General features: G+C 37.0%; 1 protein-coding gene across 1 annotated transcript; it reads left to right on the forward strand.

Annotated features, from left to right (window-relative positions):
• Nucleotides 1–2,790: 2,790 nt before the first annotated feature.
• On the forward strand, nucleotides 2,791–12,114 carry LOC111610323 (trans-Golgi network integral membrane protein 2-like). Its single transcript, XM_023343990.1, has 4 exons — nucleotides 2,791–2,985; nucleotides 8,343–10,054; nucleotides 10,226–10,309; nucleotides 11,969–12,114. Exons 1-4 carry the CDS (start codon nucleotides 2,931–2,933, stop codon nucleotides 11,972–11,974), a joined length of 1,857 nt encoding a protein of 618 aa, XP_023199758.1. The 5' UTR covers nucleotides 2,791–2,930; the 3' UTR covers nucleotides 11,975–12,114.
• The last annotated feature ends 4,265 nt before the right edge of the window (nucleotides 12,115–16,379 follow it).

Consider the following 16,379-nt stretch of genomic DNA (forward strand, 5'->3'; position numbering starts at 1 on the left):
AGCTGCAGACTAACAATCTTTTAAGAATACTTTCAATGGCGGGTAAAATAGCAGGTAAATAGTGGTGAAACCAAAAAGAACTCTGTCTCAACTGTTTTCTGAAATAACATGAAAGATGGCAAGAAATATCTTAGCAGAGAGCATCCATCCTCGTTTTTTGTCAACTTGAACCTTTGAGCTCATGAAGGTGTTACTGTGTTGCTCTGGCAACTAAGAACATCTATTAGAGGTCATTTATTGACAGCGCAATAATTATTCTTAACCAAACTAAATGATAACATTTACCTATAGCTTGTTAAGTGTTTTGCTCTATAGACCCTTTTCACAGTGACGTCAGACAATGGCCGCCATAACTCAAAACTGGGTATCTTTACTTCCGGTGTGATTTTGCCTTGGGAACCAAGCTGAAAACTTCCCGCATTCTCATAATCTTAAGGATATAATAAAAGGTAAGTTTAATAATAACAGCATTTAAGTGTTAGATAGCTGTTACTAATCATTGTAAATTCACCATTCTCTATCTGTGTATAAAATAAACAGCCTCCGATCGAGAGTAAACCACCTAGCAGCAGCTTTAGCCACATTTAGGAAAAATATACTCTCTGTCAGCGCTGTAACGTTTAGAGGTTCACTCTCTGTATTTTATAAAACGGTGTTTACGTGCTAGATAACCGTTATCAGTCATTGTCAATTTACCATTCTCCAACTGTATTCAAAGGAACCAGCTTCCGATCATGAGTAAACCAGCTAGCAGCAGCTTTAGCCACAGTTAGGAAACATATACACCGCCGCCTGTCAGTGATGTAACGTTTAGAGGTTCATTTTCTGTATTAATGGAAAATAAAGGGCAGCTTCCAACAACGTTGTTTAGAATAGTATTTTAAATATTGACTTAAAAGATTTACATGCATCATTCACATATTCTGATGTGATTCATAATTTCTCTTTTTGTTTTTGCCCGGAAAATAAATACACAAGAAAATATTAATGTGCAATGATTTGGATAAATAACTTTAATCTGATTACTGGATTTGAAATACGAACTCGTTAGATTATTCGTTACCGAAAAAGTGGTCCGATTAAAGGCATTACAAAGCAGCGGCGGCACCGGACATCTCTGCTTATAACAAACAAATCCCTATTTTATGGGGTGAGTGGCAACTCCAGTCTATAATTTAATAATCTGATCAAGATTAGAGCCTAAAACGTTATAGTTCAAAAACAGTAAAAAGTTCTGGTTAAGGAACAGTTATGTCACGTAGTTAGCTAGCTAACAAAATTCACTAATGCTAAGCTAACGGTTACGCAAAACAAAAATACCTACCTTCATAGTCAAACAGGTATTGTTCGGTGAAGAATTTGTAGCCTTTGTCTAATTTAGATTTTTTTGTCACAGAGAACTGGTTTGCAAATCGTGATATATCTTCAAATCTTATTTTAGGCAAATGTTTTAGAGACTGTGTAAACTCCATGCTCCGGTGATCTGTCTGATCAACATATGCTGTCAGATTTATACATCTCTCTCTCTCTCTCTCTCTCTCTCTCTCTCTCTTTCTCTATATATATATATATATATATATATATATATATATATATATATATATATATATATATATATATATATGACATATATATATATATATGAAATAGACAACTTTATCATTACTTACTATGTACACCGGAACTAAGGATACACAGCTTCGAGCCAAAACGGAAGTTGTGTGACGTCATGTGAAAAGGATTTATCGTTTTAGAGTCGAAGAAAAATTACCACATTGATAAACTAAATAGTTCCATCATATTTTTTCCTATATATAACACTCTACCAATAAAATGTCTCTCAGAATAATATACATGGCACCGTAAAAACAAAAATGTGAATTTTTGCTTGTATCGGTTTAACAGCCCTGGTTGTAACAACCTGGGTTGTTATTCTTCTGTACCTAAATCATTTGTTTGTTATTAGCTGTTGCTCAATTAAATTTCTTATGTATACATTGAAAATTGTTTTTTTTATTATAGTTGATCAAGTTGTTTTTCCATGTCTCCTTATTTCTTTTGTTCCTCCTATAATTGATGGAGATATATAGATATTATTTATAATGTAAAAGAATATTGTTTAAATGTCACGCAATTAGCTCTACATCCTTAAGGAAATTAAACTATATGGTGTTTTATAAGATAATTTATCTTATACGGTACCAGAAATGCCGAAATTAATAATAAATAATAAAAACGTTGTGGTATTCTGATTTAGTCATGTAATTAAATTAATTGTGTTACCACCCCACGACACTAGAGGCAGTAGCAAGCCCGAAAAGATGCGACTAAGGAGCAGATTTAGAAGTACACGAAAGCTACATAGTTTGTTAAAAACTGTGACCTGCGCTGAAGTAAATAAAAGAGAGTAGTTCAAAAACATACTGAGAGTGAAAATCCTCCCTAAAGGTGAAGACATATCACAGATTTCAAAAGAAAATAAAAACGGGAGACCGCGGATAATATAGGAAATAACGCCCCCTTCATTCCGGAGTGCAATGGTCCCATTACCAAATAAGGTTCATAGCTTATTTGGTAATAATAAGGTATGAATCTTATTATTGAGACTGACAGTGGTCCGTCTCCGCCCCTTTCTGTTTGCTGCAGCGAGGTCCTTCTCCTGCAGTTTGATCTCCATTTCCAGTCACCAGATCGGATGAAGCAGCATCCATGTAATACATGCATTCAACCAGTAGGGGGCGGAAAACAACTCCTCCTGTTTGGTGGAGCAGCAGAAGAAAAGCGGTTTATACACGGAAGCAAAACCGCGACGTAAATCGTACAAACTGTCCTGACACGTTTGTTTCTTGGGATTGAGTTGAGAGGACTGGACAGATTAGATTATACAGATTTGGCTTACATTTCACCGGGTGGTGGACGCAGCGGACACAATGCGGACGGCTTTGTTGTCTCTTTCTATTTTACTGCTCTGCGTGTTGGTCGCAGGTGAGTGAAAGTTTGTGTAGTTTAAATTAAAGTTTGTGTAGTTTAAATTATTTAGTATTTTAGTTAGAAATATGAGTCACTGTTACGGAAACCAAGTGTTGCGTCTGAGCTAATATGAGCCATAGGTTTGTGTTATTTTTTTTTATTACGTAATGTGGCTGTTGGTAAAAAAAAAAAAAAAATGCACAGTGAGATTTGACAACAAGCATGTTGAATAAGAAAATTTCAGAAATGCGGATATCCCCCCAAAAGCTGCCATATTATCAGGTAATTACAAACCAGAACGACCTGAATGCTCAAACTCATTTAAATATAGTTAGTCAACAAGTTATTAAGGTCACTTTTTCACTTCGGTCAAGCCAGTCGACTTTATATTTATAGTGAAAGTAAGAATATTACCATGAGCACATTGCAAAATGATCTCAAGGAATTGGGGCTGAACAACAGTGTGGTCATAAGAGAACAATGTTAGTCAGGAAAAGTTTTTTAGTTGCAAGGGAGCATAAGGAATGGAGTCTGGAGCAATGGAAGAAGATTAGGTGGTCTGATGAGTCCATACATATCCGCCTCAGGGTAAGAAGAGAAGCAGACAAAAATGATTTCACCCATCTTGTGTCTTCTGTACAAACTTCTGGGCGGTGCTGCGATCTGGGGTTGCTTCAGTTGAGTCAGGTTTAGGTTCAACAACATCATGTGGCCAAAGAAGGAGGTCAGGTGACTCTCTAAATACAAGTTATTTAATCAAAGGGGGGATTCTTCCCTCATGGCATGAGCTTATTCCAAGATAACAATGCCACGATTCATTGGGCAAAAATTGTGAAAGAGTGGTTCACGGAGCACGAGACATCGTTTTTGCACATGGATTGTCCACCACTGAACCTTAACTCTATTGAGAGATTGTTAGTGTTCACACATTTTGTCTCCAAGGTTTAGAATCACAGCAGATGCACAGGACAGAAAGCCTCATCTCCTAAATCATGTGCAGTAATAAACAATAAGATTAAATTTTAATGTCTTTTTTTTTCACTAGTGTGACAATTATTTCACAGCTTCACCTGAGTGTGGTTTTTGTTTTGCCATTTTCTTATGGCTCATTATGCTGAAAAATAATCAGCTTTCAAACAAAGAAGTTGAAGTGTTATTAAATCATGTATTCACAGAGAATAAAAGAAAACTAGAGACCAAGCATTAATACTTACAGCAGGGTGACAACTATTTCAAACTGTTATTTTAGAAAATACTGTGACACAGTCCGCCTCATAGACTAAATGAACAGAAGCACATTGCAGTTTAAATATTTGCCTTTAAATGACTTTGATGGACTTCTCAAGTTACCGGAAAGAGGCAGAATGTAGATTATTTCCTGTTCTAGATGCAGACGCCCACTGATGCAATCTGCGTAGTCAAGTAGATCATTCAAAGACTGTCACTAATCCAGTATACGACAAATGTTTCAGTTGCAGATTTAAAACATAATGTGCATAACTACAATAAAAAAATAGACCTTTAGCTCAGTTCACCTTATCCATATGCATTGCTGTAAAAAATGGTTTGGCTTTTACAGCTTTCTATTGTTATTGCTTTTTGTACATGTTTAATATCATTGTATAAATGTTATCAAGGATCACCTAACTAAATGTAAATGCAGATTTTATATTATTATTGAATCTATTAAGGATAAAACAATTTGCATCTTAACCCTAATGTGTTGGCTACACATCAAGTGGTTACAATAACTGCCAATGTGTCTTTATCATCGGTGTGCGTGAATTTTGGCCCTCTCTTATTTGCCGAATTGTTTTAAAGGTAACACATCATTATTTAAAGTCCAGACTTTGACTACACCATTCATTTTGTTTGTTAGAACTATTCAGAGTGACATATTACAGTACCTTACAATCCCCTTGGGATTAAGGATACAGACTAAGGTTACAGACTTTCCAAACTTTCTGGTTGAGAGCAGAATTCATTTTTGTAAACAATATTTTGTCCAGGTGCTAAAGCAGTCGACAACCATTGCACTGCTGCCACCATATTTAGTTTAGGTAGGATTATCCTTTCCTGAAACAATGTTTCACACCACATGTAATGGAATACACACCTTCAATAGTTTTCCACTTTTGTCTAATCAGTCTTTTAGAGTTTTGATATCATTAAAGAGACAAATGTTTTTGTACTTTTTGCTGCTAGTTGTAGTATTTTTATGATTTTTTTTTTTATTGTACAGGTCAGACAGTTGGGCTTAGGCATGGCTCATGAAGTTTTGTGGTAATTCGATTAATTGATGGTTTAACAAGGGGAGTAGGTGCTTCTTTCACATAGGGCCAGCTTGTCTTGGGTCGCTTTTTTTACTTGATGAATAAAATTGCCATTTAATAACTGTTTTAGAATTATCAAGTTTATTTTTCTCTGATATTATGTAAGTTTAATGATCCAAAATGTTTACGTGTGATTAAAAATAGAGGATACTGTATGTTGTGGCCATTTTTGTTGAGTTTTTATATGGTCTGTCCACTGTTGTTTTTTCTTTAAAAACTTAAGACTATAGTTAAGCTAATTTTGTATCTAAATCCGTAGTTAACTTTTAGATTGAAAATTAATTAATTAATTTTTGATAACGTTTTGATCCTCTCATTAAAAGACTAAGATGTTAACCATTTGGGTAACCTAAGCCAAATGCTGCCTCACAAAGTTTAATCCTTTTTTGATCATAGTAGCAGTTTTTTCTTCCTTCCAGCAAATTTATGACACTGTCAATACTTTTTATCACGTAGGTCAAAATGAACTTCACTAATAAATGATGATTACTCATTCCCTCTAAAACTAATAGTCCTCATTTCATTGCGGGAGTCATTCCAAACTTAAGACAGATTTTTTTCTCAAAATCTGTCATTTTATGATTTTTTTAAATCATTCTTTTTAAAAATTGGTTTCTGTCAGTACATTTTCTTTTACCTCAACTTTCACTGATGATATTGTTTAAAGTTGTGTCCAGCGTCACTCAAAGAGTGTTAAGTTTTTTCTATACATTCATACTTTGATTTTGGATAATGCAGTGAGCAAATTAGGATTGCAAATAAAATATGCAGTAAAAATGTGAAGCATAGTACTCAGGGTATGGTACTTATTTTACCTCACTTTCTGTAAGTGTAGATTACAAATGACTGTGCAATGCTGTATAGTGATGTCTTGAGTATTTTCAGTTTATGTCACCAAGAGCTGACTTCCTTGCATTAGAAAATACTTCCAGAATGAAATGTCATAATGAAGCCTTGGCAAAGCCATTCGATTAACTTGTACATTAACATGATATCAGGACTTTTAATTTTAATTACACCGATACTTTCATTGACACAGACTCATTTCTCATGTCTTTGTTGTTTTTGCATTTATAATTTTTCATATTTATTTGTTCAAAGCAGTTTGTCGCTCCAGTAGTTAATGTAAAATGATACTTTGATGCAGTTTTTGGTAGGCCTGTCGTGATAAACAATAAATCAATTGATCGCACAATAAATTAAAACTATAAACCTCATTTTAATTATCGGCATTATCGTCTCTTCCGGCCTGTTTCTCTTTCTGTTAATGACACCTAATGAAAAAAGGCTCAGCTCCGGTGCTCTCCACTGACTCCTCCCTTCCTCATTTCCTTAGTGTAAAACGAAGCGCACACTGCACGATCTTAGAGTTTTCAGCCGATTGTCGGCCCATTTTCAAAACCTGACAGTCCACACATTAGCCGACAGAAATCCTAGGTAAAACGGTTCGATCGGGTTCGATCCTGCCGTGTGGTGTCCAACAATGGGCACCAAATAATGGCTACAAGTCCAGTTAACTAATTTTAAAACCAGGCATTAATCAATGCTTTACTACAATCTTCCTGCAATGCATGTTGCTCTAGTGTCAGCGTAAAGTCCTGACTGAATGAAAATCATTATAACCTATTTACGTCCCTTATGTCACGTTAACGAAGGTTTATCAACTGTGGTAGCAATTTCGCTCCAACTCCTCCCCTTGTCATTTCTATATTCTTTGCACCAAATGTTGAATAAACATTAATGTTGTTTCCACATATCATCTCCAATGTCCGCTGGACTACAGGTTGCGCCGTGTCAGCTGTTTGGGATTCCTCTCCGTAATTTCCCCTCAGAAAGCACTATTGCATCAGGTAGTCTGATGTGCCCATCTTCTCTATTTAAATCTAATTATTACTGAAGGGCAATATGATATACAGACTTCATAATCTGCAGTCTTGGTTGAATGCAGTATTTATTTCCACTTTGGCTTTATGTTGTTTAGTTTTTAATTCAAGTACATTTTTTGTTAATGGAGACTGAGAATATATTTTATTATTGTTTTTGGTTGTTTTGTTTAGTTTGTTTTAGTTTCCAGTGTTAAGTGTTCTTTTGAAAATAAAGTGTATCTATCTTTGGCAGGAAATCACATGCATTATTACATCATTTCCATTAAATCAGTGTAAAAAGGTCTTCAAACAATATTATCGTTTATCGCAATAATTTTTGAGACAATTAATCGTTGAGCAAAATTTGTTATCGTGACCGGCCTAGTTTTTGATCTACCAATGGCAGAATAATTTAGAAGGTTCTTCCTGTTTCTTTTCTTGTCTATAGCATTATTTGTGCCACCAACTTGAGTGCTGCAGTGACCAGTCTGCATATGCAGTGAGACTGATCTGAGCATGTATATCTCTGTGAGTGAACAATAATTTCAGGGGTGTGCATTTAAATCTCACACAATCTCAGTCAATAGTGTTCTGGCATACACTCAACTCTTGAGAATCCTCGCTCCGCCACATTCGTGTCAAAGTTAAGATGTCTACTTGACTCTGTACGCTGTATGTGAACGTACAGGCAAAGCTCTTGCTCTGAGTGCTCTCAGATGATGCTCAGAGGAAGAAGCTAAGATTTGGCCCAACTTGATTTTGAGGCATAATGTAACAAACAATAAGAAGAGGGGCAGCACAAGGAGAATCTAGACAGGAGATTAATCTTTATCTCGAGCAAAAATTTTACTTTTGTGTACATGCCTTATCTATTTTTTATTAGGAATGTTATGATTACTAAAACTATAACATTCTATGAGCTGAATGTTTTGGTGCCTACCCCAGGCATTTGGGCCAAGAAGTGGGCAGGACATGTTTTGTTTGTTAAATGTCTGGTTGGATGATAGATTTTTTAGGATTTTCTGAATTTGAAGGATCAGATTAGGTTCACTTACTTATCGGTTAACTTTTGCAAGAAATCAAGTTGGAAGGACATTCAGCAATAAACGAGCTGTTGCCATGCGGGAGGTTTCCGTGATATTTTGTATTTAATTGCTTCTTTTTCTTTTCTCAGGGGCTCCAACAGATGTCAAAACACCGGCATCAACAATTGATCCTCCAAAAAGTAATTCTGGCAGTGACAAGGGAAATACTGGAGGGATGCATGGAAACAGTGCTGTAGCTGGTGACTCTCACAAAAAAACAGCCGATACGCAGGGAAAGAAGAGTGGAACTGGTGACACCGAGAAAGACACAAATCCAGCCGATACGCAGGGAAAGAAGAGTGGAACTGGTGAAACCGAGAAAGACACAAATCCAGCCGATACGCAGGGAAAGAAGAGTGGAACTGGTGACACCGAGAAAGACACAAATCCAGCCGATACGCAGGGAAAGAAGAGTGGAACTGGTGAAACCGAGAAAGACACAAATCCAGCCGATACGCAGGGAAAGAAGAGTGGAACTGGTGAAACCGAGAAAGACACAAATCCAGCCGATACGCAGGGAAAGAAGAGTGGAACTGGTGAAACCGAGAAAGACACAAATCCAGCCGATACGCAGGGAAAGAAGAGTGGAACTGGTGAAACCGAGAAAGACACAAATCCAGCCGATACGCAGGGAAAGAAGAGTGGAACTGGTGACACCGAGAAAGACACAAATCCAGCCGATACGCAGGGAAAGAAGAGTGGAACTGGTGAAACCGAGAAAGACACAAATCCAGCCGATACGCAGGGAAAGAAGAGTGGAACTGGTGAAACCGAGAAAGACACAAATCCAGCCGATACGCAGGGAAAGAAGAGTGGAACTGGTGAAACCGAGAAAGACACAAATCCAGCCGATACGCAGGGAAAGAAGAGTGGAACTGGTGAAACCGAGAAAGACACAAATCCAGCCGATACGCAGGGAAAGAAGAGTGGAACTGGTGAAACCGAGAAAGACACAAATCCAGCCGATACGCAGGGAAAGAAGAGTGGAACTGGTGAAACCGAGAAAGACACAAATCCAGCCGATACGCAGGGAAAGAAGAGTGGAACTGGTGAAACCGAGAAAGACACAAATCCAGCCGATACGCAGGGAAAGAAGAGTGGAACTGGTGAAACTGAGAAAGACACAAATCCAGCCGATACGCAGGGAAAGAAGAGTGGAACTGGTGAAACCGAGAAAGACACAAATCCAGCCGATACGCAGGGAAAGAAGAGTGGAACTGGTGAAACCGAGAAAGACACAAATCCAGCCGATACGCAGGGAAAGAAGAGTGGAACTGGTAAAACCGAGAAAGACACAAATCCAGCCGATACGCAGGGAAAGAAGAGTGGAACTGGTGAAACCGAGAAAGACACAAATCCAGCCGATACGCAGGGAAAGAAGAGTGGAACTGGTGAAACCGAGAAAGACACAAATCCAGCCGATACGCAGGGAAAGAAGAGTGGAACTGGTGAAACCGAGAAAGACACAAATCCAGCTTATACGCAGGGAAAGAAGAGTGGAACTGGTGAAACCGAGAAAGACACAAATCCAGCCGATATGCAGGGAAAGAAGAGTGGAACTGGTGAAACCGAGAAAGACACAAATCCAGCCGATATGCAGGGAAAGAAGAGTGGAACTGGTGAAACCGAGAAAGACACAAATACAGCCGATACAAAGGGAAAGCACCCTACAGGTCATCAATCTGACAATCCAGGGGATTCAAGAACGATGGAGGATGAGAACAGTCATTTCTTTGCCTACTTCGTCACCGGAGTTGTGCTGGTGGTCGTTCTCTACATCGCTAAGCACAACAAGCGCAAGGTACTTTAAACATACAATGAAACTGAACTTTATGTAACTCCATATTGTTGTGTGAAGGAGCCCTGAGCACAGTTAGACTACAGTTCTCTTATTGACAACTAGTCTATAGGAACCTACAGCTACTTTTTGTAAAAAAATTGTAATTTTTTTATTTATTTATTTTTTATCCAGATTATTGCCTTTGTTTTGGAAGGGAAGAATTCCAGATCCACACGTCGACCTAAATCTTCAAATTACCAGAAGCTGGAACAACATGTAAGTTGTAGCAACACTGAATTACGACAAACCATCCTACTGCACAAACTCAGTCTGAAGGAGAAAATCTTTACCTTTTTATTTAGAAAAGTCTTTCTACAAAATGTGACATTGTATATTTTTATGTTTAATTTTTTTTAAGAATCAATTGACATAATGAGAGATTGAAAGAACAACAATAAAGAACAGTTTGCAACTGAGTTATGCTTTAGCTTTATTCTGAGAGGGGAATAAAAAGGGAGTTGGAAAGAAGTATTGATCTGCCGACTTTTAGAGCCACCACAGTCACAAAACAGGATAAAGGTCCTTATTGCGTCTAAAGTCGAGCTGTTGCCACTTACACTTACTGAACTAACTGGATCTCTGCAGCTATTCAGTTCGGACCTCATTCCTCTCGGCTTCATTAACAGAGAATTTGTAGCAACTGATTTGAATGGGCTCTCTGTCCTGGCCCAGGTAACTGGCTAGGCGGGTGGTTCCAGTCTTTGGACCACACTGGAACAGGATTAACAATACGACAAGGGAAGCACCTCTGGATAACATGCTAACATGAATATCAAGAACCGCTTCATCAGGAGCCAGAAGCAGGCGTACTGGGAGCAGCAGCTTATCAAAACATTGCAAATGGTATTTTAAAACTATCAAGTTTAGCTTGAGTTCCAATTGTTTTGTTTTTTTTCTTTTCAACTTAAAATGAAAAAACAAAAATGCTAATAATCTGATGGTAAAAGTGTTCATGCAGCATTGTTTAAATTAACATTTAAACGATGTTAATTTAAGGTGAGGATTTTAGAGAATTTTTTTACAGGGATAATACTGGATAGTACCTCCATGCAAAACTGTCCTTCCAATATCACTAAAATACAAAAAACATTAAACATTTATTATGAAGTAATAACAAAACTCTGTCTGGTCTTTTGGGTGATGGAATCCAAACCAGTTCTTCTGCATGACCTTTAGTGGAAAAGCCAAACATCTGACCATGATGAGACAAAACCTACTTGATGTACTCTATTTTCCAGTCTGAAGCCCCAGATAAACTTGTTGGGAGGAGACATCAAGAGCGACTGATCGACCAATCAGAAATGGACTTATATTACCTTGAGCTCTATCTGGTTTTAGACAGCTAGTGCAAAAAAATAATGTTGTTGTAGTACAGTGAAAACGTATTTTTATGTTTATAGATTTATTTTTTTTTGTTTTGTCACACTTAAAGGTTTCATTTCTTTAAACACATTTTAATATCAGACAAGCATAGCCAGAATGAAAAAAAATAAAACACCATTCAAATGATTTCATTTATTAAACCAAAGAAACTGTCCAAACTGACCAGGCCCAGCAGTGTTTTTTATTTTTAATCAAATGGGAAGGTTTTTGAGCATGTACAGTTTGTTTAAGGTCAGTCGCAGTTTAATCTAGACTTTAACTAGGCCGCTCCAAAGCCTTCAATTAGTTTTCCTCTTTTGATTCTTTAATTTGAAATTCATAGGTGGACTTCAAAATTCATCCGGGTGCTGAATCAATAAAACACTCCCAGACCATCACACTGCCACCGCCATGTTTAAGCATTGTTATGATGATCTTTTTCACCACCTGCGTGGATGAGAGGCTCATCAAATCCAATCAAATTTTGTTGACTTTCAACTATTTTTCTTTCAGATGTGATCCAAAGCTGCCCAGAGAAGCTGAGAAAACGGCTTTAGTAGACTGCGAGTGGATACAAATCATGGATCTACAGTAAATATAATGACCTGTTAAATGGACATTCTTCTATTCTTGACTTCTAAATGTTGAATGACTATGCAGACGACACTGATGCCTTATTGGGAATTGGAGGAAGTTAGAGGGGGCTGAGGTGGAGGGGAGTAAAAAAAGGAAGTTATGTGAAATAGGCTTGCATTAAAAAAAGGAAGTTATGTGAAATAGGCTTGCATTAAAAAAAGGAAGTTATGTGAAATAGGCTTGCAGTATTTTGCACTGCTTTTGCAATCTGGCCTGTCGAAGGCCCTCACTCAGGGTGTAGAAGTAGCAAATCAGTTGTCTGCACTTCCGTCTTATTTTATGATACTGGACAGATTTCAACATGCACCTGAATAAGTCGTCAATGTCATGTTTCTGTTTAAATGCCTTTATTTGTGCTGTTTCCTTAAACAATCTGTTTTGGAACCACTGTTAAAATCTTGTCAGTCCAGATATAGCATGCTTGGCCAATGGTGACTTTTGGGTGTTTTTTGTTTTTTTTGTCTCAACTTATACCACTTGATGGGTTGGATCTGTTGTCCGCAATATATTGCTTCTACCTTAAATTGCATTTCTAGGGTGGGATTTGGCTGCAGCCTCTATGTTTTGGTTCTTTCAGGAAAAAGATTGCTCTGTACACATGACATGACCACTAAAATAAGAAGTTTGTTCTTTCAACTTGAATGGATTTGTTTTTGTATTTAGAAAAAAATGCCATACCTGTGCCAAATGATTTAAGAAAATATTGTGATTTATTGTGCTGCTGTCTTTCTTTTTTTTTTTTTTGCCTCATACTTTCAGTAATCTTTTTTTTTCTAGCAAGTTTTGGTGAAAGAGAAAATATTCTGCTGCTTCCTGGAAGCCATGTTTGTAGTATGCTAAACAGTTAATCTTTTTGGTCCTCTGAGTTTCAAAAAGAATTGTATAGACATTCTGCTATTTTACTTCATATCAAATATGAACAGCTGACTGCTTCTATTAAAATAAAAGCTATTTTTTAACTTTCTTCTGTCACTTTTTTCTCTTAGAATACTTTAAATAGCACATCTCTAATTTAATCCCTGTCATCTGCAAAAAGGAATGGGCTAAAAGGGCTAAAAACTGCAAAATTACATTATCATTCCAGGATGGAAAAAAAAGCTTCTTAATATCTCTGGTTAAAGTAGATATGCACAGCATGACTCTCATCTGGATGGGGAAAACAAGACATTTTATTATAAAATGTAATATCAGGTTTTGTCTGCTCTGGTTTTAAAAAATGCCCTCAAATATAACAAAATTGCATGCTAGTCTTGCATTATTTTAGCATACACAGTACCTTGCAGAAGTACTTAAACATCCTGAACTTCCCCATATTTTCTCAAATTTACAACCTTAAAGTATTTCATTGATATTTTACTTTGTGTTGGTGTCAGGTACACCAACACAAAGTAACAACTTTTTAAGAGTTGAAAGCTGGTAACTGTAGCGTTCATTTGAAGCCGAGTTGATGCTTTTTTCTTTATGTACCTTTTGCTCTGACAGCAGTTTTCCGGTCCTCACAGATCATACATCTAGATTCTGACAACATTCTGAGGCATGATTGTGCTTTGATCTGAAGTTTTCTGTTGTTTGAGGTCGTTCTGCTGAAAGGTGAACATCAGCAAGTCTTTTGCAGTCTGACACTGGTGTCCAATTCCACAAAGGTCGGCATGTAAGGGTGGGCCCTATTGTTTATAGTTCATGGTGATATATTTCTTATAATTCTGATTATTATTGTCATGATAAATTCCAGTTAATGTTTAACACCCCCCAAAATCTCCATACTGTGGGGATTGTTAGCTTTACAATTTTTTCCCACTGTTTATTCAGTGAAACTATCAATAAATTTGAAAACTTGACTAAATGCAGTTGTGATTTGCAGTGAGACAAATCACTATTCTTTATGTGACTGGTATCCTAAAGATGCTAATTACAAGTAGGAATGTTTTCCAAGAGCAGTATTTGTGCTTGTGGTTCCTTGATTGCTGTGACACCACCGCAGCCATGCAGTGACCTAAAAAAACCAGCAATAAATAGTTCTTATTGTCAATTTTGTTGTAATAATAATGCATAGGGCTTTGACAAAAGCATTACGAAATAGTAAGAGCGATGAAAGGTTCCATACCATAGCTTAACTTGTAAAATGTTTCAATACCCCTGAACGGTCATCTTGATGGACCTAATGCACAAGTATGCAAATAGTTAGTGTAGCATTTGGCTTGAATTTCAGCATCTGTAATTTTGTAACTAGTTTCTGATGTAATCTAATCCTAACCTAATAACTATGTCATTGTTGACAACGGGACATTTTGAACATTTATTCAATAATCAATATCCTATAGAAATTTTTAAGTGGCCACCTATCTATTGTCTTCTGCTTAACCAAGATTGGCTAGCAGGTCCTGCAGGGAAACCCAGACAAAACTCTCCAGCACATTCTGGGTGTTCCCAGGTGGGATTGGTGCCTTTTGACGAAGCTGAAGTTGGTTTAAAATTCTAGCTTACGATTCGGGAAATGGCTAAAGGGCGATTCCACCTAATTTTTCAATAGCTTCCGCATCTTGGATCGACTCTAGTTTAAAAACTACCAACACCTAAACGCTTCAAAACTAGACTGGATTATTCTGCTCTAGTAGCAGAATATTTAAAACCATGTTTGGGATTTGTGAAACTTTTATCTGATTTGTGAAACTTCAATAAAGGTTGACTTTACCACTTTTTTGCATCAGGATCATAGCCTACTAGAACTACTCCAGCTCCAGAACTACAACACCTAGAGCAGGGGTCTCAAACTCCAGTCCTCAAGGGCCGGTGTCCTGCAGTTTTTAGATGTGCCACAGGTACAAAACGCTGGAATGAAATGGCTTAATTATCTCCTCCTTGTGTAGATCAGTTCTCCAGAGCCTTGCTAATGACCTAATTATTCCATTCAGGTGTGGTGCAGCAGAGGCACATCTAAAAGTTGCAGGACAGCGGCCCTCGAGGACTGGAGTTTGACACCCCTGACCTAGAGTCTTCAAACCTAGACTAAATTATTCTCAACTAATAGCAGAATATTTATAACCATGTTTGAGATTTGTGAAACCTTTTTCTGATTTGTGAAACTTCAATAAAGGGCCATTTTCACCCTTTTCTTTCGGTCGCGGTCACACGAGATCTGCTCTAATTCCAAAACTACAACACCTATAGGCTCTTCAAACCTAGACTAGATTATTTTCAACTAAAAGCAGAATATTTAAAACCATGTTTGTGATTTGTGAAACTTCAATAAAGTAAATTTTTTACCCTTTTTTGCATCTAGCTCACATTAGAACTGCTCTAATTCCAAAACTACAAAACCTAGACACTTCAAACCTGGACCAGATTATTCTGCTCTAATAGCGGAATATTTCAATCCATGTTTGGGATTTGTGAAACCTTTATGTGATTTGTGAAACTTCACTAAAGTTTAGATTACTATTCACATTTGGTCCATGCAGTTTTTTTTTTCAAATTCAATTCAAATTCAAAACCACTTTATTAATCCCAATGGGAAATTAAATGTTGAAATTAAATATTAATTCTTCAAAGAATTATTGTAGATGGTGACGGCTGTTGGAAGGAAAGATCTTCAGCGGTCTGTTAAGTGAAGTTTCACAAATCAGAAAAAGGTTTCACAAATCCCAAACATGGTTTTAAATATTCTGCTATTGGTTGAGAATAATTTAGTCTCAACCAAGAGACTAAATTACACAATTTAGTGTGTAATCACACAATTGTGTAAAAGGCCTCTAGACAGCTAGACCAAATTACACAATTTAGTTTCTAGACACCTAGACACAAGAGTCTAGGTGTTGTAGTTTTGCAATTGGAGCACTTATACTATGACAGAGATCCAAAAAAGTGGTGAAATCAACCTTTATTGTAGTTTCACAAATCACAAACACGGTTCTAAATATTCTGCTATTAGAGCAGAATAATCCAGTCCAGGTTTGAAGAGTCTATGTGTTGTAGTTTTTAAACTAGAGTCGATTAAAGATGCGGAAGGTATTGAAAAATTAGGTGGAATCGCCCTTTAGCCATTTCCCGAATCTGAAGCTAGAATTTTAAACCAACTTCAGTTTCGTTGCCTTTTGTCAGATTGACTCATTTTGATGAACAGGAGCTCATCACCCACCATTAGGGTAGGCCGTATGGCAAAAGCTCATTTAAGCCTCTTATATGTGACCAGATCTGGTTCTTTCTCTCAGGATCTCACGACCAAAAGAGAAACACATAATTTGTTAAATAAGTTAAGAAAAATATTAAAAACAGGACACATACAAACAAG

The sequence above is a fragment of the Xiphophorus maculatus genome, chromosome 12, assembly GCF_002775205.1.
Source record: "Xiphophorus maculatus strain JP 163 A chromosome 12, X_maculatus-5.0-male, whole genome shotgun sequence".
In the NCBI taxonomy this organism is placed as follows: Eukaryota; Metazoa; Chordata; class Actinopteri; order Cyprinodontiformes; family Poeciliidae; genus Xiphophorus; species Xiphophorus maculatus.

Coding starts and splice junctions, on each gene's coding strand:
- LOC111610323 (XM_023343990.1), top strand. CDS start 2,931: ATGCGGACGGCTTTGTTGTCTCTTTCTATTTTACTGCTCTGCGTGTTG. Junction 2,986..8,342: donor GCTCTGCGTGTTGGTCGCAG/GTGAGTGAAAGT, acceptor TTCTTTTCTCAG/GGGCTCCAACAGATGTCAAA. Junction 10,055..10,225: donor CTAAGCACAACAAGCGCAAG/GTACTTTAAACA, acceptor TTTTTTATCCAG/ATTATTGCCTTTGTTTTGGA.